The sequence below is a fragment of the Castor canadensis genome, chromosome 2, assembly GCF_047511655.1.
Source record: "Castor canadensis chromosome 2, mCasCan1.hap1v2, whole genome shotgun sequence".
Taxonomy (NCBI): domain Eukaryota; kingdom Metazoa; phylum Chordata; class Mammalia; order Rodentia; family Castoridae; genus Castor; species Castor canadensis.
This window is the reverse complement of record NC_133387.1, coordinates 25,625,331-25,650,759: the sequence shown is the minus strand read 5'-3', so window position 1 is coordinate 25,650,759 and position 25,429 is coordinate 25,625,331. Positions and strand designations below refer to the sequence as shown.

Here is a 25,429-nt window from a genome sequence, read left to right as displayed (position 1 = left end):
TTGCTTTGAAAAAAAAAAAAAAAAAGGCAGGGGAGCATATTATATTGTATGATTCCATTTATATATAGCACAACGGAAATGACAAAATTATAGACATGAACAGATGACTAGGTGGCAGAGGTACAGGGAAGTGGCTGTATCTATCAAGGCACAGCAGGTGAGCTCCTTGTTGTGGAATTATTCTATCACCTGTGGTGGTCATATGAACCCACATATGTGATTAGAATGAATAGAATTAAATACACAGACACCGGCATGCACAAATGACTACAGGTAAAACTGGTGAAATCTCATGTGAATAAAAGAAATAAAAATTTAAAAATAAATAATAAAAATTTAAAAATTAAAAAAATTAAGTGTCTGAGGTAATGCTGCTTCAAGATGTCAAAAAAAAAATGGTGAAATCTGAGTAAGGCAGATGGATTGCATCAATGTCACTTTCCTGGTTCTGATAGGGAACAATAAGAATAATCATCGGATGAAGGGTATACCTGTATAAATGACACACTTCTCTGTGTCATTTCTTATAACTGCATGTGAATATATAATTATCACAAAAATGAAATCATATAAAATTACAAGTTATACTAAAATTAACATTAATAACTCATCACTTCCTAATCGTTTCACTATTACCTACGCTCTCGAGATCTATATCTACTGCCTCTACAGTGGCTGACTGATGTGATATTGGAGGTCTGAAATAGGCTACGATGACAGTATTTATACCACCCGAATGGGCAAACACTAAGTCTGGACCTTTCCCAGAGCCGCTGTTAAACATCTGGCAGAACACCACAGAGTTTGAAGAGGTGGAGAAGTCTGAGGACAGAGCAAGAGCTAAAACAGGAGTCGTGGGACTGCTGGATGCTGCCAATGGCCCAGTTGGGAGTGCAGCCCGCCCAACATTATGGAAACCCACTAGTTGCATTTATGGGGAGTTGGGATTTTGCCAGGAGCCTGCAAGGGAGGGTCAATGTGGAGAAGTTTAGGACATGACAGGCAGTGCTTGAAGTAGAATGTGGAATCTGAACTGGGAGAGACATGGAAGCAGGGGGAACCAAGGGGTGGGGACATCACAGAAGTGTCCACAGGCTAGAGGTCTCAAAGAGCCTGAGAGTCATGGGTACTAGGAGGGTGGAATAAAGGGTAGGGACTGTAGCCAGAGCACCATAACTAATGTGTTATTTTAGCAGGAGGCTGATCCAAGTGCCCAGCATGGTCAAGGAGAGGGCCAAAGCAGAGGTAAGGAGAGGGTCCTAAGGATGGGAACAATGATGTCAGTCAGGAACCAGGACCACATGGGGCATTTCCAGGGAAGCTTATGTCTCCTGAGTAGTGGCAAAATTGGTTTAGAGGAGACACTGGAAAAGAGAGAAAGGGAGAGGGAGCAAGGCAGGAAAAGACCCAAGAAAAAAAGAAAGAAAAGCATTTATTCTTAAGCAGAGGTAAGAAAGGGAGACTAGTGTACACAGCTGGAGGGGTTTGGGAGCATCATTTGGTGATATTAAATGTCTATTTTAATCAAAAAGGCTAAAGGATTTAATTAAGAATCTAAACCACCCCAGAGACCAGGCTAAATTCCTGCCTTTACAGTTCTTAAAATTGTCCTAAGAGTCTGAAATTCTCAAACTTTTCAGAATATGTCTCAAATCACAGGACAATGGTTACTCAAAAAAATGAACAGTAGCCAGGATAGTCCTCTCAGTTCTCCAGGATCAGCCCTGTTGATAGCCCTCCACAGCTCCCAACCCTCAGTGGCTGCTTCCTGAGCTAGTTTGAGAGAGGAGCCTTCACAGGCAAAGGTGTCAACCAGAAGGCAAGAGGGAGAACCAGATGTCAGCTAAAAAAGTCTGAGGAGAAGGAGGAGGAGGAGAATAAAGTCTGATTCCTCCAACGACCCAAATGGTGCCCAGGAAATTCCCTCATTAACATCTATTCAGTGAAAGGATGGTGGAAGTTCTTTCAAGTGGCAGAGTCATGTATTTCTTACTCAAATGTGGATTTGCCTGGCGGGCTCATATTCAGAGGGTGCCCAGTAAATGTTTATTGAATTAAATGGAATTGATGAGAGAAAGAGGAAAAGGAAAGGAGAGAGGAACAAGGAGGGAAAGAGGGGCAGCGGGAGAGAGATTCAGTCAACAGGCTGGAAATTTTGTATGTCCCCTTTGCAGCCAGATTCTAAATTTAAGTGGAGAAGGAAGGAGAGATCAACACAGTTAATATATCTTCTCTAATAGTGGATGCTCAACTCTCAGTGATTTTTCTAATCTCACTGCTCTTCAGTGATCCCAGTGCCCCCACCTCACCCTGGGCTAGCAGGTCAGGGCAACCAGCCATGGGAATAACCATCGATCACAGTTACCTTGGATACTTATCAGCACCAGGACTATACTGGCCTTATTTCAACCTCACATGGCCCTCGGAGAGGGGGATTGTCATGTCCTGTATAAAACTCTACACCTTTGAGTGACAGGGAGACACCACTGGCCAGAGGGGGATCTGGGTCAGTCGCCTCACAGCTGCCCAGCACACAGCAACTCACAGCAAGTTGCCCTCTTCTCACATGCTCAGTGTTGTGACCACTGATGCCTTTGGACAGACACCTGCCCAATCTGGTCATGAAACTTGTGCCAAATCACTTTCCTGTTCTGTAGAGGTGGGGTATAAAAAAATCTACAAAGTCCGCTTGAAAAGGACTTCAGTTTGGGGCCAAAGGAGGGGTGGAGGGAGGAGAGAAGGCTAGGAAATGATTCAGAAATAGCTGAACTTTGAAAAACAGAAGAAAAATCTCCCAGGCACTGCAGAAAAGTGCATTTTTAAATGAAGCTGTGCCAAGGGACTGAAAAATTGCTTATGAGCAAAGGACGTCGGCTCGGGGAGCAGTGAACTGACAAGGCAGACAGAACTGCTGGGAAGACAATTTCATCAGAGGAAGCAAAGGAAACAGAGCACACAATCACCAACTTGCAGGAGGCCATTGAGTTTTATAGCCACTAAATAATATGACCACTAAAGATGACGGATTCCAAATATGATAGCCACTAAGTACTATGGCCTCTAAGGGCCCTGAAACTAAACACTGTGACTACTAAATACTATGGGCACTAAATATTATAGACACTGAATACCACAGAAACTAAACACTACAGATAGGAAATACTACATATTCTAAATACTATAGCACTGAATTCTCCAGCCACTAATACTGTAGCAACTGAACCTTATCCCTCAGATATGAAATGCTAATGTTATTACTTCATAGACCAGGCCTAAGGAAAATCAATAATGTGTGTTAATAACGCAACAGTCTTGGGTCTCTGAATTCACCTCCTGGAACGTTTGTCTGGGTAGACAAAGTGGAATGAAAGGAGCCTGGTGGGGGTTAGAAGGACTGGAGAAAGGTATTAATTCATTTCCACAAGAGACCAGAAACCTCCCTCTCTTTCCTGGGCCTAGGGAGGCCCAGCAATGCTTCCTCTGTATGCAAGTCCTCTGCCTAGGACTGGAAACCAGCTCACAATCCTGCAGCCCCAGGCTAGGACTGGACCAAGAAAAGACCTTGAGCCTGCCCCCACTCTAGTCTTCCTTGGGGAGGGGCAAAATTATTTTCCAATTTGGCTGTTCCTTTGGTTCACTAAACCTGATAGCAATAGACCCCTAGGGTGGCACTCAGTACAGCATGAGTGGTGGATGTTGGGAGTGGAAAGGCTTCCAGAAAAAGGTGATTTCTGAGCTGAGAACTAGCTGGGAGGAGGGAGAAAGTGAGCATTCTGGAGAGAAGGCAAGGAAGGGAGAAACAGTGCATGAGTGACAAACACTACAAGAGTTCCGTGTTGTTGAGTTCTGAAGCTTTGAGTTAGAGGAGCAGGCAAAGTTTGGTCAAATAAGCATGGATCCAGTTAGGGAGCTCTCAGTATGTCGGGTTAACGCTAAGCCTGTGCCCTGCCGTAGATAGAGCATCACCATGGTGGTTTAAGTACAGGAAATAGTGGACTATCTGTCACGGAGTTGACTCTGGCCATGGGTGATGTTTGAGGAGGCAGTATGGATACCGTGGCACCTGTCCAGGGTAAGAGACTGAATGTTTGGGCAAATGAGTGGTGGCACCAGGCAGGTTGAAGAAGGGTTGTTTCAGAAATTATTTAGGAGGTAGAATTGGCAGACCCTTGAAAATGACATGACACAGAGGTGAGGGTGAAGAAGTCTATGACAACTTTGCAGTGTCTAGGTTGGATGAGTAGGAGGATCATGGTGCCACAAACTGGGACATTTGATGGAGAAAAAAGAATGAATTGCAGTGTTTTACTATCTCTGTTCCTTCATTAAAAATCTCCTTAAAGAGAGCGCTTGCTTGACATGCAAAATGTTCTGGGTTTAATCCCCAGAACTGTAAGACACACACGTAAAAAACACCTCCCTAAAATGTGGCCTTAACCAATAATTTATTATTTCTCGCAACTCATTAGGTCAGCAAATGGGCAGGGCTTAGCTGGGTGATTCTGCCCCACACGTCTTTGCCTGGGGTCATTTGCTTGGCCACATCCTGCTATTGACTGGGCTGGAAGGCCCATGCTTCCCATGCCTAGCACCTTGGTGCTCCTCCAATGATCCCTTCTCTTCCTGTGGTCAACTCAGGCCCCTGCAGCACAATGGTCTTAAGATAACTGAACCTCTTCACTAGGTCACCTCTAAGAGCATGAATTCTAAGTGTCAAAGGCAGATGCTTTTGACTTCCAAGTCCCAGCCTCAGAAATTATTCAGTCACGTCTGCCACCTTTTGTTGGCTAAAAGAAGTCATAAGTCAGCCACATTTAAGGAAAGGAGAAAAAAATTCCATCTCTGAGAAGCTGTGGTCACCTTTGATCAACCCCTTCAAGATGGAGGCATTTGTTTCTCTGAGAGTGTTGGCTGCTCACAAATGGGTCTCACCCCAGGAACTGTTCACTTCTTGGGAAAGGACAGTTCTTGGGGAGTGCCCAGCCCTTTTATGACAATTTATGACAACTCTGAAGGGCCGCCCCAGCCCTGGCATTCTAGGAGTTGGTTACAGCTGCTTTGCAGTTCAACTTCTGCTTCTCCTAATCTTCTGCAGAATCTACTCCTGTCACCTCCTGTGCTGATCTCTGGAGTATTTCCCAGGAATCTGACCTGAGCCAAGGGGCTCTGCCCAACCAGGCATGCAGAGGTTAAGGTAACATCAGAAATGGAACCCGAGACTCTGGTAGACAGTGGGATTTGTGGGGTTAAAGTTCTAGGAAGAGGTCTGGGTCTTAGAGTAGAGAGAGTGAGAGGGTCAGGAAGCCTAGGTAAAACCCAATTAAGCAATGTGCTGTTACTACTCATGAAGTTGTTCCAATTTTGATTATTGTAAATATAGAACCTTTCAATACATGTCTTGATACCTAAATTATTTTATCCACTGGTCTGATTACTTATTTTAGGACAGACTTTGAACAGTGAAATGAGGAATTAAGAGACTATGACCAAGCAGCCCTCTTCACAATAGCAAGCTATCAGATTAGCCTCGGTGACCATCAACCAATGAATGGATAAAGAAAATGTAGTACATACTATGATGGAGTATTATTCAGCCATAAAGAAGAATGAAATTATGTCATTTGCAGGAAAATGAATAGAATTGGAGAACATCATATTAAGCAAAATAAGCTAGACTCAGAAAGACAAATATGTTTTCTCTCATATGAGGAATCTAGACCTAAAAAATGACAAGAATGTAGTGGGGTTTTTGGGGGGTGGTGGTACTGGGATTTGAACTCAAGGACTCACACTTGTTAGGCAGGTGCTCTACCACTTGAGCCACACTTCCCAGACCATAAAATAACATGAATGTAAAAGGGGACTGTTTCGGGGGAGAACCAGCAGTAGGTGGAGGGCGAAAGGAAAAGGTGCAGGGAGGGGCAGGGCAGTGAATATAATCAATGAACTTTATATAATGTATGAAAACAAAATCATGAAACCCATTAAAATTGCTTTTAAAAAGAAAAGGGGGGATAAGAAAGAGTAATAGAGAAGGTGAATTAGGCCAAAGTACATTACATGCATTATGGAAATACCATAATGACACCGTTTTGTACAATTAATATATACTAATAAAAAATAAAATATGGAATATGGTCATTCTTGGGGGAGGGAGGATAGAGGAGAATGGTGGAGGGGGTGAATTCAAGTATGACATAGTTGATATAGTGTCAGAACTTTTGTAAATGTTACAATGTACTCTCCCACTCAGCACAATTTTAAAAAACTAAAATAAAAGGAATATGGTCATCCTTGGGGCTATCAGACTGTTCCAAGGCCCTGTTTTACACTGCCTTTGCACAGCATTCTCCATCAGCCAAATTCCCTCAATTTACAAGAGGCCTGATTTAGGTAAGGTCATTGATTTAGCTGGAGAGTTAATTATTCATTTGAATTGGATTGTGCAAAAGGCTTCAGAGAGCCCACAAGAATAAATTGAAAAGCTATTAGAACTAACAGGCGAATTTAATAAAGTGGCTGGATGCAAAATTCAATAGCTTCCTTGAAAACTAGCAATAAGCAATTAGAAAATATAACGGGGGTGAGTGGCTGGAGGGCCAGCGACAGCAACAACAATTGCAAAAATACCCAGGATTCACCTCCCACAGGTAGAGATGGGAAACCTGTATCTTAAAAAATTTTTAACTTGTGAAAATCCATGAAATAATTAAATGGAAAAGCATACCATGTTCCTAAGTGGAAGATGGAGGTGTGCTGCAGAGCTAACTTGCACATTGACACAGTCCAATTAAAGAACAAGGAGAGTTGTTGTTTTGTTATTAAGTATGCCACAGTTATTCTAAAGAATACTCAGAAAAAACACATAGGCAAGAATAGTGAGAAAACATTTGAGGATGAATGAGGAATTTTACCTTTATCAGATATTAAACATACAATGAAGCTAAAATAACGAAAATCGTGTTATTATGATGCAAGAATTGGTAGACACATTGGTGGGGCACACCTACCAGCAGAAGTCAGTGTACAGGACTCTAGTGTCCAATGGAAGGCAGAATCACAGACCTGTGAGCTGAGGTAGCAGTGCTTAATAAATGATATAGAGACAATTGGTTAATTTTTTAAGGGGGGTGATATACCTTCTCATACCACACATCCAAATAAACAAACTCTGGGTGAATGAAAGAGTTACATATTGTTGTGGGTGGGATTGTCACCCCCTCACCCCCAGTGGATATGTTAAAGTCCTTATTCAGTGCCTCAGGTGTGGCCTTATCTGGAAATAGGGTTGTTGCAGATAGGATCAGTTAAACCAAGATGAGGTTATCCTACAGTACAACAGACCCCTTATTGAATATGACTAGTATCTTTTTAAGAAGCAGTCAAGACAGAAGTAGAGATTTGGAATTGTCTACTGCTACAAGCTAAGAGACATCTGTGGCCACTAGAAGCTGGAAGAGGAAGGGATCCTTCTCTATAGGTGTCAGAGGAAACATGGTCCTGCCTCCACCAGACTTCTGCCCTTCAGAATGGTGAGACAACAAATTCCTGTCATCCTAAGCCATCCAGTGTGTAGAACTTAGCCATAGTCACCCTAGAAAATGAATATAAATGTATAGTTTTAGAGTCATTTTAAAAATTCAAAGAAAATCTAGGTGAAAAATGTATGTACTTTCAAAAGAAGTAAGGACTTTATAAGCATAAAAGTAATGGAAAGATTCAAAGGAAAAAATCAATACCTTTTATATATTAAAAAAAAATTTAAATACTTTACCAAAACTAAAAGATAAACAGCAATTAGGAAGTATAATTGCCACAAAATGACACAAGGTCACTATTTTTAATAGGCAGGAGAACTCTAAAACCCCAATAAAAATAATTGAATGAAGAACACAGACAATTCACAGGATATATGTGACTGTAAACATAGAAAATGTTCAAACTCAAAACTGAAACTAGATCCATGTATATCACCCTATACCAAGATTAACTCAAAATGGATCAAGGATCTTAATATCAGACCCCAAACTCTTAAGTTGATACAAGAAAGAGTAGGAAATACTCTGGAGTTAGTAGGTATAGGTAAGAACTTTCTCAATGAAACCCCAGCAGCACAGCAACTAAGAGATAGCATAGATAAATGGGACCTCATAAAACTAAAAAGCTTCTGTTCATCAAAAGAAATGGTCTCTAAACTGAAGAGAACACCCACAGAGTGGGAGAAAATATTTGCCAACTATACATCAGACAAAGGACTGATAACCAGAATATACAGGGAACTTAAAAAACTAAATTCTCCCAAAACTAATGAACCAATAAAGAAATGGGCACGTGAACTAAACAGAACTTTCTCAAAAGAAGAAATTCAAATGGCCAGAAAACACATGAAAAAATGCTCACCATCTCTAGCAATAAAGGAAATGCAAATTAAAACCACACTAAGATTCCACCTCACCCCTGTTAGAATAGCCATCATCAGCAACACCACCAACAACAAGTGTTGGCGAGGATGCGGGGAAAAAGGAACCCTCTTACACTGTTGGTGGGAATGTAGACTAGTACAACCACTCTGGAAAAAAATTTGGAGGCTACTTAAAAAGCTGGACATCGATCTACCATTTGATCCAGCAATACCACTCTTGGGGATATACCCAAAAGACTGTTACTCCACAGGCACCTGCACATCCATGTTTATTGCGGCACTATTCACAATAGCCAAGTTATGGAAACAGCCAAGATGCCCCACCACTGACGAATGGATTAAGAAAATGTGGTATCTATACACAATGGAATTTTATGCAGCCATGAAGAAGAACGAAATGTTATCATTCGCTGGTAAATGGATGGAATTGGAGAACATCATTCTGAGTGAGGTTAGCCTGGCTCAAAAGACCAAAAATCGTATGTTCTCCCTCATATGTGGACATTAGATCAAGGGCAAACACAACAAGGGGATTGGACTATGAGCACATGATAAAAGCGAGAGCACACAAGGGAGGGGTGAGGATAGGTAAGACACCTAAAAAACTAGCTAGCATTTGTTGTCCTTAATGCAGAGAAACTAAAGCAGATACCTTAAAGCAACTGAGGCCAATAGGAAAAGGGGACCAGGAACTAGAGAAAAGGTTAGATTAAAAAGAATTAACCTAGAAGGTAACACCCACGCACAGGAAATCAATGTGAGTCAATGCCCTGTATAGCTATCCTTATCTCAACCAGCAAAACCCCTTGTTCCTTCCTATTATTGCTTATACTCTCTCTACAACAAAATTAGAGATAAGGGCAAAATAGTTTCTGCTGGGTATTGAGGGGGGGAGTGGGAGGGGGTGGAGTGGGTGGTAAGGGAGGGGGTGGGGGCAGGGGGGAGAAATAAACCAAGCCTTGTATGCACATATGAATAATAAAAGAAAAAAAAAAGAAAAAAAAAATGTGTACACATGCATGTAAATGCAAAAATGAAAAAAAAAAAGAAAAGAAAATGTTCAAACTCACTAGTGATTGAATCCATACAATAAAAGATAATTTTGTCTTCAAATTAACAACATTTTATATAAGGATAAGGATGCAGTAAAAACTGTTTTTAAAAATTCCATATTATTCAAAGTATAAATTTGTACATTTTTTAGAATGCAGTCTTAGTGCTAGACTGTAAATAATCCATAGTCTTTGACTCAGTAATTCTCCTAAGTCACCCTAAAGAAGCAATTCAAAATTTGAAATATTTATATACAAAGATGTTCATTACTGCATTTATTCATTTATTTTCGGTAAAACTGAGGCTTAAACTCAAGGACTTCACACTTGCAAAGCAGGCACTCTACCACTTTAACCACACATCCAGCCCATTTTGCTCTGGTTATTTTGGAGATGGGGGTCTTGTGAACTATTTGCCCAGGCTGGCTTCAAACTACTGTCCTCCCAATCCCAGCCTCCCAAGTAGCTAGGTTTATCCGTGCATTATTTATAATTAAAAATTAGAGACTGGGCGTGGTTCCTGTAATACCAGCTACTGGGGAGGTGGAGATCGGGAGGATAGAGATTTGAGGACAGCCCAGGCAAAAGGGTCATGAGACCCTACCTGAAAAATAACTAAAGCAAAAAGGGCTGGGGGACATGATTCAAGTGGTAGAGTACCTGCCTAGCAAGTACAAGGCCTTAAGTTCACACCCCAGTTTGAAATTAGAAAGCCTCAGTGTTCAACAAGGGAATCATAGCACATCTATGTAGTGTTAGTTTGTGTAAACATTGAGATGGTGATTTGAATATATTTAATGACATGGAAAATATCCACAACAAAAATGTAAAATAAAAAGCTATTGTATATACATTTTTTCTTGCTGGTACTGGGATTTGAACTCGGGGCCCCATATTTGCTAGGCATTCTACCATTTGAGCCACTCCACCAGCCCTGTTTTGCATTGGGTATTTTCGAGACAGGGTCTCAAACTATTTGCTCGGGCTGGCTTTGAACCATGATCCTGATCTCTGCCTCTGGAGTAGCTAGGATTACTAGAACCTGGCAATATATGCATACATTATAAACCGAATATTATAAAATATATGCCTGAGGGGGGAAAAGATTAAAATAAGCCAAAATGTTTATCTTTCCCTCTGGATAACAAGATGGTTTGAATTGTTTTTATTCTGACAAAATATATATAACAAAATATACCATGTTAACCATTATATAATTATATAATATATATAATTATATATATATTTTTCAAAATATTATACAACCACTGCTATAATTTTCTAGAATATTTTAAGTCTTCCAGAACTTTACTATCTTCCCTTTCTGACTTTGTACTCATTAACCAGTAACTCCCCACTCACGCTGAGCCTCATCCTCTACAAATTTGTCTATTCAAAGTATTTTGTATAGATGGAATCATACAATATTTCTTTTTTGTGTAGGGCTTATTTCACTTGGCATGTTTTCAAGGTTCATCCACATTGTAGCAGTATCAGAATTTCATTCCTCTTTATGGCTGAAGAATTTTCAATAGTAGTAAGTACCTTTAGCATTTCATCTATTGATATTTGGGTTGTTTCTACCTTTTGGCTATTGTGAATAATGCCATAAACATTAGTGTATGAGTATATTGCCTTCTTTGGGGTATATGCCGAGGAGTACAATTGCTGAAAACACGGTAATTCTATGTTTAACATTTTGTAGAATGGTTGGTTTTAAATTTTAATTTTTCTTTTGCATTTTTAAAATTTTCTCTATTAAACAGGTATTATTTTTATAATACTATAAAATGAAAAAGGAACATCTTTATTTTCAAATGCCTCTCATTGCTTTTCTTCTTTCTACACATCCTCAGGCACTGTTCCCTTGGAGCCCAGCAGAGGATCACTCATTTTTTTCCTCTTAACTTAGGGCAAGGGCTGCGCTTGCACAAGATAACTGTTTTATAATGTACCCAGGATTTGTTTTAATTAGATGAGATGACAGAGACTACCACAGCTTTTGAAAAAGAGTTGCTCACTTACAATTCCCAAGAGGAGGGCTTAAGTCATGCCCTGCAGAGTCACATGGGTAAGCACTAGGGTTGGTCCGGAGCAAGATGGAGTGTGGAGAAAACAGAAACCAGAGCCTTTATTATGGTTTCCACAGCAAGGCATGGCCAGCCCATTTTGGATTGACTGGTTTGAATAATTTCAGCTGGCTCTGGGCTAGCAGGATAGTCTCTAGTTGTCCAATATTTAGCCCTGGGGTGATTTAGAGCAGAGAGAATATTGGCTGGTGGATGGGAGAGAGTTAAGATAAAGGCAGCTGAGGGTACGGGAGTGCATATGAAAGATGTGTTCAGAACCAAGTTGCTTACTAGCTCTAGCTATTAATTAGCTTACCCTGGGAGGGCAGTCTGCTCCAGATCAGCAAGGTCCCAAGATGTCAAAGCATCACAAACAATAATGCATGATAGTACAGTGTCATATGTACAAGGTTTTTCTTTATAGCAGTTTTTCATAGCAAAGGTTGAAAACCAATGGCATTTCTATTATCTAAGGAGCTGGTTAAGTGAATTACGTTAATACAATCAAGTGTTTGCAGCCATGGAAAAGAGTGGAGTGATCTCCAAGAGACATTGTAAAAATGAAAACAAAAAAACAACAAACAACAAACACCACACACACACAAAGATACTCCCCATCACATCACTAAGCTACATCTCTAGTCAGGGTTGTTTCAATTTTGCACTGTGTGAATGTACTTGGTTTTGTGCTATATGAATGCTTGTTTCAAAAAGAATATTAAGATTTTTTTTAAAAAAAAGGAAAAAGTAAAATGATCAAAGACCCCTGGTAAATAGTATCCCCCAAAGAGATAGATTAAAGTCTTATAGTACCTTTGAATGTGTACTTTATTTGGAAATAGGATCTTTGTAGATGTAATCAAGTTAAGATGAGATCACTAGGGTAGCCTTGGTGACCTTAAAAGAACAGGGGAAGTTAGACACAGACAGACATAGAACACAATCTAAAACAAAAACACAGAAAGAAGACAGCCTTGTGATGATGAGGCAGAGACTGGAGTGCTGTATCTAAAAGCCAAGCAACACTAAGAACTGCTGGCAGAAGCGGGGCTCAGTGCATCTGTAGTCTCAGTCACCTGGGAGGCTAAGCCAGGAAGATCACTTGAGCCCTGGAGTTTGAGACCAGCCTGGACAACACAGCAAGATCCCACCTCAAAAACAAGCTGGGGGCTAGAGGAGTGTAGCTCAGTGGTAGGGCATGTGTTTTGCACATGCAAGATCCTGGATTTAATCCCCAGTTCTACAACTGGAGTTTTAGACCCCAGACTCTAATTCTTGGGATTCCACGCCAGGTCCGACAACTTGCCCCTATATACCAAATAAAGAGACAATGTGAATGGGAAGGAAAGGAGGTTTATTATTGTGATACAGGTATGCCATGGGAAGACAGTGCTTCAGTTCATCTTCAGCCATTTTCAGGTTACTTAGACATGAGCTACAGATTTAAGCAGACAAAGAATTGGAGGCAGGGGAAGAAAGGTATGTATAATTATTATTTTGTGTGTGTGTGGTAGTGGGGTTTGAACTCAAGAGCATACACCTTGAGCCACTTCACTAGTCCTTTTTAGTGATAGGTTTTTTCAAGATAGGGTCTAATGAACTATTTGCCTGGGCTGGCTTTGAACCGTGATCCTCCTGATCTCTGCCTCTTGAGAAGCTAGCTAGTATTACAGGCGTGAGCCACCGGGGCCTGACTGATATGCGTAATTATTAAACAGTCCTGATCACCAGTGTGTTCTGGTGGATCATTATCTTAAGTCTGTTTTGGGAGGGATTCCAGAGAAGTTATCTTGAGTCATTGTTGCCTGGCAGATGGTCTGTTCTAAGGAGGCTCTACTGTTCCTTAGGGGTAGTTTCTGTCCCTTGTCATAAAGATGTTATCAATCAGTCCTGTCCTTTCTGGATTCCAAGGTGACTGCAAAGTGAATGGCTTATCAGACAGACATAAAATAGAAGCAGGGATGCCAAGCTTTTCTCCTGTTTCTAGTTAATTCATGGACCCAGGTAAGGAGTCGGGGCTTTTCAACAAAAGCAGTTTAAGTACCTGTTACAGCACTACATGTAAAAAAGAAAACCAAAAAAGAATTGCTGATAAAATCCAGGTATCAGAAGAGGCAAGGAATAGAGTCTCCCTCACAGCCCTCAGAAAGAACCAACCCTCCTGACACCTTGACTTTGGGACTTCCAGCCTCCAGAACCCTAGTCTATGGAACTTTGGTACAGAAGCCCTAGCAAACTAATAAAGGAGTGTTCTCAACTTTCTTTAGAAACCTGCACTTCCTTGCTACAACCCTGTAGAGGCTCATAGTTCTTCTATGACCAGTTTCCACAATGAAAACTTCTTCTCAAGGTGGTGGCACAATGTGACACACCTTAAGGACCATGCAAGCCCCTTCCCACAGGAAGCTCTAGTTTCCAGGTTTGTCCCCACCTCTGTCTGAGGACTCTGGGAGAGAAGAGTTAGAATCTTGTTATGGATCAAACACAAGGGTGAATCTACGTGTGGCTGCTGGAGTGTGCACTCTGAGATGGCAGGACAAATCCACTGTGTGCTCTCTGTAGCTCTGAAGGAGTGTTGGCCCTGGGGGAAGTGCTCAGTTCATACTGACTGAGTAAAGGTAAGGGTGGCCTGCCTTGAGCTTGACTTTCTGATCAGTGAGCATGCAAATAGCATCTACTTCCTGACCTTGCAGTGACAATTAAAGAGGCCAACACCCCAGAAACCTTCTCCAGGGCACCGAAACTCAGTGCAAGCCTGTTAAGAGGCAGTGGTTAATGTAGTGTTCTGTTTTGGCAAAGGCTGTTCCCTCACAGCAAAATTGGCAAGCAGTCTTCACCTCACATGCCAACTCTGTGTTGGGTGTAGTTGGCTAGACTGCTGTGTTGAAAGGCTGCCGAGATCCAGGCTGAGCAGAGTGGCAGAGAGCCTCATGATTGAGTAGCAGTGTTTGCCCTGGCAAAGGAGGAAGTAGGGTGGCCTGGGGGCTGGCTCTTCATAGCACTTCATCCCAAGGGCTTGCTCAAAATGGCATAGCTAGTATCTCATAGGTGAACTGGAGACAAGACACTCTCTTCTCCCTGCAGTGGCCTGGAGTCCCTACAGAGGCTGGAGGTGGGACCATGCAGCCTCCCTAGGGCTCTTGCTGTTCCTCCATTTGGGTAGGAAGAAGGTGAATATTGGCCAGTCTCTCTGGAGGTGGGCAAACATCCTCTCTCCCCTTGCTTGTGAATTTACTCAGGCATTAGGGACAAAAGTGTTAGAGATGCTCCTTCCATAATCTCTAGATAATCTTGTCCCATGCTCTTCCACACTGGCTATTTCATTGAGTGCTTGCTAATGAAAGGACGGGCAGGTCTGAGTGATTTGTCCAGGGTCACACCCTGACCCTTGGATTTTACTGTGTCCCCCAGCCTCCTGGGGAGATGGGCTGTGAAAGTGGGCAGGGGTAAGTTTTAGCCCCAGGAGCTGCGTAACCAACCCTCCTCTCTCCTCCCTGCTGGTCAGCACTGAAGAGCTGGCTCTCTTCTTGCCCTGGAGAACTTGAGATTCCTTGGGAGAACCTCAGCCTTTCTTGTTTTCCCCTTCTTGTCACTTGTCTTCCTGGAGCAGCTCCATTAGGACCCTGGTTAAGACCCAGTGTCATCAAGAGAACACAACCCAGAAGCCCTGCAGCAGGTCCCTGGGAGCTCAGCCTGGTATGCAGCAGCCCAACCTAAATACTTATGTCTCCTGAAATGACTGGGCACCCAGGCCCCTGCTGAGGCCTCCTCCCCTGCAGCCCATTCTCACTGCATTGGCTTAAGTGCCTGTTGGCACAGAGGACTGGACAGAGAAGGAAAGACCTCCTGCAAGGGGCACAGGCCCAGAAATAGAGAATATGAATGGCCCTATTGAGGCTGGCATTCCCCAGACATGTGTTCTGAAATGTGGGAAAATGGGTGAAGAGCCTGGAAAGGGCAGGCAGTGAGTTTCCCTACCACTGAAGGTCTGAAAGCAGAGGGAAAGGAACCGCTTTTGCTTTTCTACAAACATTTCCTTCTGTCCTCTTCATTTGGCTTCTGGGCATGAGCATAGAGATGGCAAAAACATTTTATGCAATGAAATAATCCTTAGCACACATCTAACACATAGTATGCAGGGTAATTGTGACCTCATATTATTAACTGTTATTTGAGTTTGGCGTCCCATCCTCTGTGGAAAGTGAGAGAACAGAGGCAAACAGTTCTTCCAAGAACCTGTCCCCTTCCCTGGGACTTGCTCCAGTGGTTGGTCACCAGCAGCACCCACACACAGCTGGTTGCAGGCCAGGAGAGCAGGGCTCCAACTGGTCAGTGCTGGCAGCTGTCCCTGCAGCCGGATCAAGGAGATGTGATTCCCTGAGCAGCCACTTCAATCCTAATGTCCCTTTAATAGCCTTTGTCAAATTGCCATGGCTATCCCCAGAGAATTTCATGACTATGGAAAACAGCCATTGTCTGACCTCCAGGGAAACGGAGATGTCTGCAGCTTCTAGATTCTGGGAAAGGCTGTTATAAAAGCAAGTGGGGCCAATCCACCCCTGCCATGTATTAGTAACTGCATTGCAAAGCCACAGTATGGAGCCTGGCTATAGCCAAGGAAAACCACAAAATAAATGTATTAGGGCTCAAATTCTCATCTATTTGAGTGTATACGAGTGCATTTGATTATATTTTGCATTATTGATTACATGAGGAAAGTTTTCAGAGGAAAATACCCTTCCTTTCTTACCACCTAATTTGAAAAAGAGAAACCTTTGCTTTATTTTTTGGAGACAGGGCCACACTATATAGCCCAGGCTGGGGCCTAAAACTCACATTCCTCCTGCCTCAGCCTCCTGAGTGCTGAGATTACAGGCATGCCTTACCATGCCCAGCTAAGAAATTTTTTTTAAGTGTAAAAACATCTGTAGAACATCTGAAAGTGTTTTCAAATACAAGATAGTCCCTAAAGAGAGTACTCTGAGCCAGGCATAAGCCCTGCTCTGGTCTTAGCCCAAGTGACAGAGGGAGCACAGGAGAGGGTCTGGATTTCCCTGTATCCTCTCTCACTGGCTATAACACAGGAAAGGCATGCTTGGCCCTCGATAACCTTTGCCGGGCTTGATATGGAGCTCACTTGACACTGAAGAGATGAAAGGGCTTTAAAACCAGGCAGTTCTGCTCAGCCAGTCTTCACATGACAAGAGCAATGTTCAAGGCCAGCACACATCATGGGGCCTCCTGATGACAACTGTGCAAGACTGTTCCTTTTCATGCTGGAGTGAGACTGCATCAAGCCCCATCAATAGGCAGATGCCTCCAAGTATGGTTTGAAAGGGGTTCCAAACTTCCTCAGATAAAAGTATTTTCCCCATGTCAAGGCCTATCCTGGCCCAAACTTCCTATAATACTCAACACTTAAAAGAAACCTGTAAGAGAAAAGGCCACTGTTGTACCTGGCAGACTAAGTCCCTCCTATGAATACCCATGCATATGTCAGGAGTGAACTGGGAAAGGCCAAGGGCTTAATGCTCAGCTCCTGGGAATGGCAAATATTTAAGCATAAACAAAAGAACAAACATTTTTTTTGCCTTGAAGTGGTAGAGATCAAGCCCAGAGCCCCACCTATGCCAGATAAGCCCTCGACCCACCAAGCTGTATCTCCAGCCCAAGAGAACAGTCTTGAGGGAAGGATTAAAAAAAAGTTGGGCAGAACACGACTTGGGCAAGGACAACCCAAAGTGGTTGGCTAGCCTTTCCCAGAGCCAGTGTGAGCAGGAGACTAAAGTGGCTTACAGTAGTGGTATGTTGGTAAATATTTAAACACGACACATATGCCATGCATGTATGTGCATATGTACATAAATTTATTATAAATTTAATCGATAAAAAGGATGTGCAGCACATAATTTACTAATGATAAAATATTCAATGCTCTTCCTTAAATTCTGCATAACCAGTCAATTTTTACAGAATATTTTTATTATTTGCCAGTTCTTGTATCTGCAGGGAACCTGTGGATGCAATTCAACAGACTACAGATAAATGTTTGATTACTTTTGGATTCAGCAGTCAGTCATTGAATGGATATGGGCTGTTGGTCAGTAAATGTGAAGTGGTTCAGGGTTAACTTACCTTCTGACAGAGAACACCAGAACTTTCCTTCCCACTGACATGCTCAGAATTGTGAGTAACATCCAGGTGAGTGGAGCTGCCACAGGGACAGCACCTCTCAGTTGCTATCCTGAGGAAGGTACGACATGCACCTCCAGGCACACCTGCCAACCCTAAGAGGGTTCTCTGTTTGCTAATTTGTGAGAGAGGCCACTTTCAGACTTCAAACAGATCCCACTGATTTGGAAGGGCCAAAGTACTCTTGTCTCTAAGAGATGGTCTCATTTTCTTTGTGGCACTGCCCACTTCTGAAGTAACCCAAGCCTGCACTGCTCCCCAGAACACTGCTGCTGAGCTGCAGTGTTGAGAGTGCTGGGCACCTTCACTCTGGCAGATGATGGTCACTGTGCTGCCAAAGGAGGGCATTTGTTGGATGCTCCTACAAGTATCTTATGAGAGAGGTGTTGGCAAGGCACAGTGGTTCATGCCTGCAATCCTAGCTATTTGGGAGGCTGAGATCAGATGGAGGATAGTTTTGAGGCCAGGCTGGGCAGGCTGGGCAAATAGTTCGTGAGACCCCATCTGAACCAATGGCTGGCCGTGGTGGTGTGCATCTGTCATCCCAGCTATGTAGGGAAGTACAAATAGGAGGATCATGATCCAGGCCAGCCCAAACATAAAGTGAGACCCTATCTAAAAAATAACCAACACAAAAAGAGCTGGTAGAGTGGTTCAAGTGGTAGAGTGCCTGCCAAGCAAGCATAAGGCCCTCAGTTCAACCCCCAGGACTCCCCCCTCCCCTAAGAAAAAAGAAAAGGTGCACCTAATCCCATCCTCTTATAAGCAGCTCAAAGGGACACTGTTCTGGGCCTCTCCCTCCATCTAAGGTCCCAAGGGTCTCTTCCTCACCATGGACCAGAACACAAAGATAGTAATTTCCTGCAGTAAATCCAAAGGGAAAATTCCACCAAAAGCATGGCTTTTGAGTCCCTTAAAGTTGAAAAGTATAAGCAGTCAATGGAGAGCCAGACCTGGAGGGAAAAAAAAGGAAGTGGGAGAGCTGGGGAGACAGGTTGGAGAGGGGAAGTACTTAAGAATAAGTTTCTGAGATGCTGGAGTGGCTCTAATGGTAGAGTGCCTGCCTAGCAAGGACCTGAGTTCAAACACCAGTACTACCAAAAAAAAACCAGTCAGTTTCTTACAGCTGAGTTTCCCACATTCGTACTTCACCATCCAGCCCTGTACATGAGAGCTGAGTGAGAATCCCTCAGGTGGCAGGGGGACAGGAATGGGACGGGCTCTGGTCATGAGTCAGATTAAGTAACATCTGAGGGGAGTTGCTAATGGACTGGGGCCCAGAGAACAGTGCAGGAGACAAAAGGGAGTAGGAAGAAGAACTGACATTTTGTAAGCAAGTAACATGAGAGGAATGAGGCAGAGCAAGAAAGAGAAAATACAAAAAATAGGACAGGTTGGGAAGCTATCCTTGTAGCAAGTGATAGGACATCCTTCACTTTCAATATCCTCAATAACCAAACACTAAGCAGCCATGTGCTAGGTCCTGGGGTTGGCTCTACAGGGAATGATTCTTGCCATCAAGGGGCTCTCACAGTTTCCATGGGAAGGCAAGAGCTAGAGAAACGACAAGTAAGTCACAGGAGCATATGCTGTCAAGTGAAAGGATTTCAACCAGTAAGCGTGCCAGTGGCTCAGAGGGAGGGATCACAATATCCTAGGATGGTTGAAGTGAAGGATTCAAGCCTTGAGCTGAACAATGGTTGGACACTTGAGTAAAGGAGCGGCAGAGAAATTATCCAGATTGGTATAGACGAGGCAGAGAAGAAAGAATATAGGTGGCACATGTAAGGCATGATGAACAGTCTTATTAAACTTAATCTTTATTCTGGAGACCTTTCACATGCATCTCCTCAGGAAATGACTCTGTTGTCCTTCACAAACCCAGATGACCTTTAGAGAGTTTAACAGTAGTCCATGAATTCCTACTATGGGTAAATCAGTGTTGGGTGTTGCAATGTTACATAGGAAAGCATAAAGTATAGTCCCTGCCCTTGAGGAGAGAAAGGACTTTCCTTCTGTCAAATATCCAATGAAGGAAATTTCCACGATGGCTGTGCAGCAGTGAAGTTTCATGTCTGATAGAAGGCAGAGGACTCTGGGGAGCATGGACAAGTCTAACGAAAACTGGATTTGCCATCTATCAAGATGCTCTGTTTGGGGGTGGTCCAAAGGGTCTTTTGGTAACTCAGCAGTTTTCGTCTCAGTACTGGTTCCCGGGCTGTGTCTAACAGTCTTCCCAATATACTTCTTCATCAGCATGGAAACTTGTCTGCAGCCACTTACCAGTTTGAAATCAGAAGCCAATGCAACCACAAAGTCACCCCATGTCTGGGCCACTGAGTGACATCCCATTCAACAAGGTTATCTCAGACTCAGCAAATAATCCTGAAGAGGAATAGGTACCAGGATAAGAAAGAAAGAACCAAAACAAGGCAAAGCATGGACAACTTCTTAATTGCTCAATCTTGAGCAAATGGAAGTTTGGAAATCTTTATTTGGCCTGAGAAAAATCTCACCCTAGCCCATAAAGCGCTAGTTAGAGGTGATAGGGAAGCAGGAGTTGAGCATCACCTGAAACAAACTGTAATACACACTTGTCTCAGCATCCCACAGACATGGCATATCCATGAAAGATAGGTCTATGGAAACATCAGGAACTTTTAAGTTTCATGGGCAGAGTTGTTCCTTATATGACAAAATCAGCAGATGCTTGCCCATCACTTCACAAGCAATGAGTTGCAGGGGTAGCAAGCAGAGAACTGGCTAAGTGGATCAGCTGGAGAACTAAGACTGCAGATTCTCGGTGGGGGTGCGGTGTCAACAGTCACTGTGGTACATTTGACCCCCTGCCTCCTCAGACAACTGAAGGCCAAATGCATGAGAAGGGGATCTTTGGAGCCTTGAGTTTCTGGGGTCTGAATTTCTAATTGGAAAATCACTTTTCAAGAGGAAAAAAAAAAACAGAAGTACAACATTTCAGTCAATTGGGAACTGCACATATGACAGTGGTCCCACAGATTAAATCATCCAGCACTATCATGGCCATCCTTGTTTAAGTACACTCAGTAATGTTCACACAATGGCAAAACTGACTAATGAAGCAGGTCTCAGAAAGTGCCCCATCATTCACCAACACATTACTGTATTTCAAAGAAACAATTACATGCTCTATTGTTGTACTAGAGGAAGCCACAGTTCTCACTTTCTTGAAAGCTAAAGCATACTCCTTGCTCCAGACTAACTCTGGGAGATGGAATTGTTCAAGCCAGGGCACAGAAGATTCTTCAGAACTACCAACTAAGGCTGAGGATGTAGCTCAGTGACAGAGCATTTGCCTATTTTGATCCCCAGAATCCAAAGGGGATAGAGAAACTACCACTAACCAAGGGAAAAAAACAAACCAACAAACAAGGCACAGAAAGCTGCACACCATTTTAAGATCCTTTATTTAGAAATCTAAATTTCTCAGCCAGACTACTATGTAATCAAATAAGAAAAAGAAAATGAAACTTGAGCATTTTGACTCATGGTCCTGAGTCTTTGATATTAATAAAAATGTTTACAGTTGTTATTAACCAAGTAGTTTGTAACTTCACCTTCAAGTTAATTCAGAAAATCCCATTTCCTGAAACATCAAGCTCTGAAGAGAAATAGAAGTAAGCACAGCTCTTACCACACAAATACTTCTAAGGCAAGGGGTCAATGAGCTGACCCAAGAACCCATGGGGAAGGTGTCTCAAAGGAAGACACCACATGTGGAGTCTGGTTGTTGAGAAAGGAGATGATTCATCCTCATATCACTCTTTAAAGAACTGTGCAATAAACTTTCCAAGCAACTGATTAACGTTTTAACATACTGGGTTGCTAAAGATGTTAGAAGAAATATCTGGATCTAAAAGACTCTGGCAACACTATCTGAAAGTTTTTATCTATCCTAAATGTTAAGATATATTTTCAGATATTAACAATATTTGTGCACTGGAGAAATAATATTTGGCGAGCAGGTGCAGATCAACTGACGGGCAGGTTGTGGTCATTCTGACACCCTTAATAAAATACTTTCCTTCCTCCCACATCTAGGACAGATGTGTTGCCAGGCTATTGCAAGAATATTCAACACTTCCCCAGTCACACCGTCTCAAAGTGATCGTAAAGATACTACCAGCCCTTCTGAAGGGTCTAAATGTTTTCATGGCCACTCCTTCATCCATCTGCAAGCCAATCAAGGACATTCTGAATCACTCACCGCCTTCCCAAGATACTGCCATGAAATATGCCTAGCCTTGGCTTAGCAATGGTTCTGTGAAAGTGTCCTTTATAGCACTGGATTGGACTAGGGAACCAAGCACTCTGAGTCATGTTCTCAACTTTTTCTCCTGTCTACTGAGTACTGTTTCTCTCTTTCCTCCCTTATTTTTTTTAGTTCAACAAATATTTATTCCATACCTACCATGTGCCTGGGTCAGTACTAGGTACTGTCTGTATTGGTGCAATCAAGAAAAAGTCTCTCTCACAACGCAGACATTCTAACTAGAGAGACAAATAATTTCAGCTAGTAATTAATGTCAGAAAGAAAAGTAATAGAATTCAGTGACGCATAGGATAGAGGGTAGAAAAAGCAGAGCCCTACTGTAGGTAGTCAGGGAAGTGTTCCAGGAGGAGCTAACAGCTTAGAGATCTGCGAGACAAGTAAAAAATAAAGATCTCAGGGAAAAGCTCTCCAGGCAGTGGGAACAGACACAAAGGCTCCGAGGTGGCAGACTCAAGAGAACTGAAGGCAGTCCTATGTGATCAAAACTGAACAAAGAGGAGAGTGAATAAAAACGAGATAGGAGAGGTGAGAGGGCTGGAGGGCCGAGTCCACTGCTTGTTATCATTTTAGTCAGAGTGAGATGAGAAACTACTGGAGTTTTACGCAGGGGCTAAGCCATCTCAAAAGGTAGATGATGGCATGTATAAAGGACACTGGTCAGAGAAAGATGGCCAGACTGTCTTTAGAAAGGTACCTTGGGGACTAGGGTCAGACATGGGGCACATTTTCATAGTTGTCATTAATAAGCTGACCAATCCTTACCATCACTTCTAGCATAAATCTCTGGCATTACAGCCAGTGGACAGTATCATAGACTTAGCACAGCTACACTCGGACTGTACCAGAGATGAATGCATGACCCTCAGAGAGCTACATTAAAAAAGTTCTTCCTCACAAGCTGGATGTGGTGCTACACGCCTGTAATCTCAACACCTGAAGCTGAGGCAGGAGGACCTTGAGCCAGAGGCCAGCCTGGGCTACACAGCAAGACTGTCTCAACAACAAAAAGTTCTTCCTCATGCTGAGCCCAAATCTGATTCCTTGTGGCTTTTACTCATTTGCCTCTGTATACCCTTCTGGGCTCTCCCCACAACACCCAAAGAATTCCTTTTTTTTCAGGCAGGCCTAGTACACTTTCCACTTTTCTTCAGTTACTCATCTAATTTACCTTTAATTTTTTATTACAGAATATTTCAAATATTCACAGAAGCAGAAAGGATAGTTTAACTAACCTCCACTTGCCCGTGATCAGCTTCAACAACAATCAATTCAAGACCCAGTCTGCTTCCATCTGGCATTCTGGTTTCCTCCCTTACTTGGTCATCACGCTTGTCTTGCAGGTGTGGTCTGGCCAGCTCAGAGTCCTAATAACTCACTTGAGACCTCACATGTCTGCTAAGACAGCATAACAGTTCCATTACATGTATGATGACCAACAGCTGCTTTCTAACATGAATTCAACTGATTCTACATCTCCTACCAGCAGTTATGCAGGTAGGTTTTTAAGATCCAAGTACAGGGATTTATGTTTGTTCCCAGTGATTTTCATCTTTCAGACTCAGCCCGTTCCTTAAGCCATCAGGATCCTTGTGGACCCTGACTCTAATGTTCACCACCTCCCTCCCCAGCTTTTCTTTAGAAAAGAATGTGAGTATAGGTAAGAATGAATTAGAAAAAGAGTTTAGAGTTGGGATGGCCCAGAGAGAACATTTAAACCCTTTTTTCTACAGATAAATAAACCAAGACCCAGAGAGTGCTCCATGGGAGAAATGCAGGTCATCACTGGCCAGGCTAGTACCTCTGACCACAAGCTGATTTCTAGTCAGCCATTACCCTTTCATGTGGCAGACACTGATCAGGTGCTGCTTGAGGTCAGGCCAACTGCCCTCAATTGTCTCGAGTCAAGTGCCTCCAACCTGCAGAGATTAAATTAGTAAGCATTTTTTCTCTGCTCTTACTTAGTGAACTCTTGCAGTAGTCATGATTATATAGCTGAGTTAGTTAGAAATGTCAAAATGTTCATTAAAAAGATTCATAAATAATCAATGATTTACATATACTAGAAATGAGACACACTCTATTATTCAAAAAGTCATACAATATCTCATTTAGATGATGCTTAACAAAATATACATCTTTAAATTCAGTGCTCCAGAATAACTTTTACAATTGTTTCCATTTGGGAAACAGACTAAAAATAGTTAATAATCATGGACACAACTTCACACAATAATCTGGTAATATGCAAGAAGTAGCATGATGTTTTCTGGGTATTTTCTTGTGGCTAACCAACCACATACCAAAGGAGGGACCAAAGTTCAGATGTAAAAATCCCAGAGAGCTTCCAACACAGGGGGCACCATCTGGAATCTTCCTGCCCTCAGTAAAAGACAAGGGGAGTGGGATTGGATTAGGAGCTTTACCAGGAAGTGCACACCAGACTTCTTACCCAGTCTTCTGGCAGCATCAACTATCAAACCATTTGCTCCTCTTTGCGAGAGGTGCTCCTTTAGAAGGTCCCAACAATTTCTGTTTATATTGTTCGACCAGTTGGTTGAAGTGGGTTTCTGTCTTATTTCCTTTAACTTTTTTCCTAGGTACCTATAAATGAAAGGAGACATAAGATAATAATTCCAAACATTAAATATCACCTTACCATCAGACCACCAAAGAAAGAAAATAAGTAAGTACAAAGATCATGTTAATCAAGAAGAGGCAGATTTCCAGAGAGAGCTATCCTCAGAAAGAAAAGCTCAAATGGAATCTCCACTGGTCTGAAATCAGAGTGGGTGGGCATAGTGACTCAAGTCTGTAATCCTAGGTATTTGGGAGGCAGACATTGGGAGGATCATGGTTCAAGGTCAGCTTGGGCAAAAAGTTCATGAGAGCCCCATCTCAACCAATGGATGAGCATGGTGGCAAGCACCTGTCATCCAGCTTGTGCTTCCAAGGGAAGCACAAAATAGGAGGACTATGGTTCAGGCTGGTAATAAAGAAAAACCCTACCTCAAAAATAACCAATGCAAAAGGGGTTGAAGGTGTGGCCCAAGGAGTAGAGTCCCTACCTAACAAGCGTGAGGCCCTAAGTTCAACACCCAGCACTTCCCTTCACCCCCAAAAAAGCAATCAGACCAAGAGTGAAGGGGATTAGAGCCTGACTAAAGTGCTGTTTGGGTGTTTCAAAGGCTTTTCCCACTCTAGCTTCCACCCACTTTAACCTCAATACCCAGATTTTGGACATTCTTGCTTTCTCTTGCCTCATCAAGAATACCACTTATGGGATTTCAGAAATAGATCTCTGTAATATAGTATAGTATAACCAGAAATTTCCCAGAGACAGAATGCTTGAGTAGGATGGGAAGCTAATGATTCTTTTATTCTT

General features: G+C 42.5%; 1 protein-coding gene across 4 annotated transcripts in view; it reads right to left on the bottom strand.

Moving 5' to 3' along the window:
• The window catches only part of Rbm28 (RNA binding motif protein 28), a 57,327-nt gene that overhangs the window by 2,894 nt on the left and 29,004 nt on the right, over positions 1–25,429 (bottom strand). The window contains exons 19-20 of one of the 4 annotated variants that reach the window (XR_012444570.1): positions 23,280–24,648; positions 19,533–20,120 (exon numbers count right to left, since the gene is read on the bottom strand). Coding sequence is in view for 3 of the 4 variants with exons in the window: in XM_074063852.1 (XP_073919953.1) it covers positions 24,514–24,648 (135 nt within the window). In the remaining variant the exon portion in view is untranslated. Of the gene's footprint in view, positions 1–19,532; positions 20,121–21,164; positions 24,649–25,429 lie in introns of those variants that run through there. The other 3 variants (XM_074063860.1, XM_074063852.1, XM_020182858.2) reach the window with 3 other exon arrangements.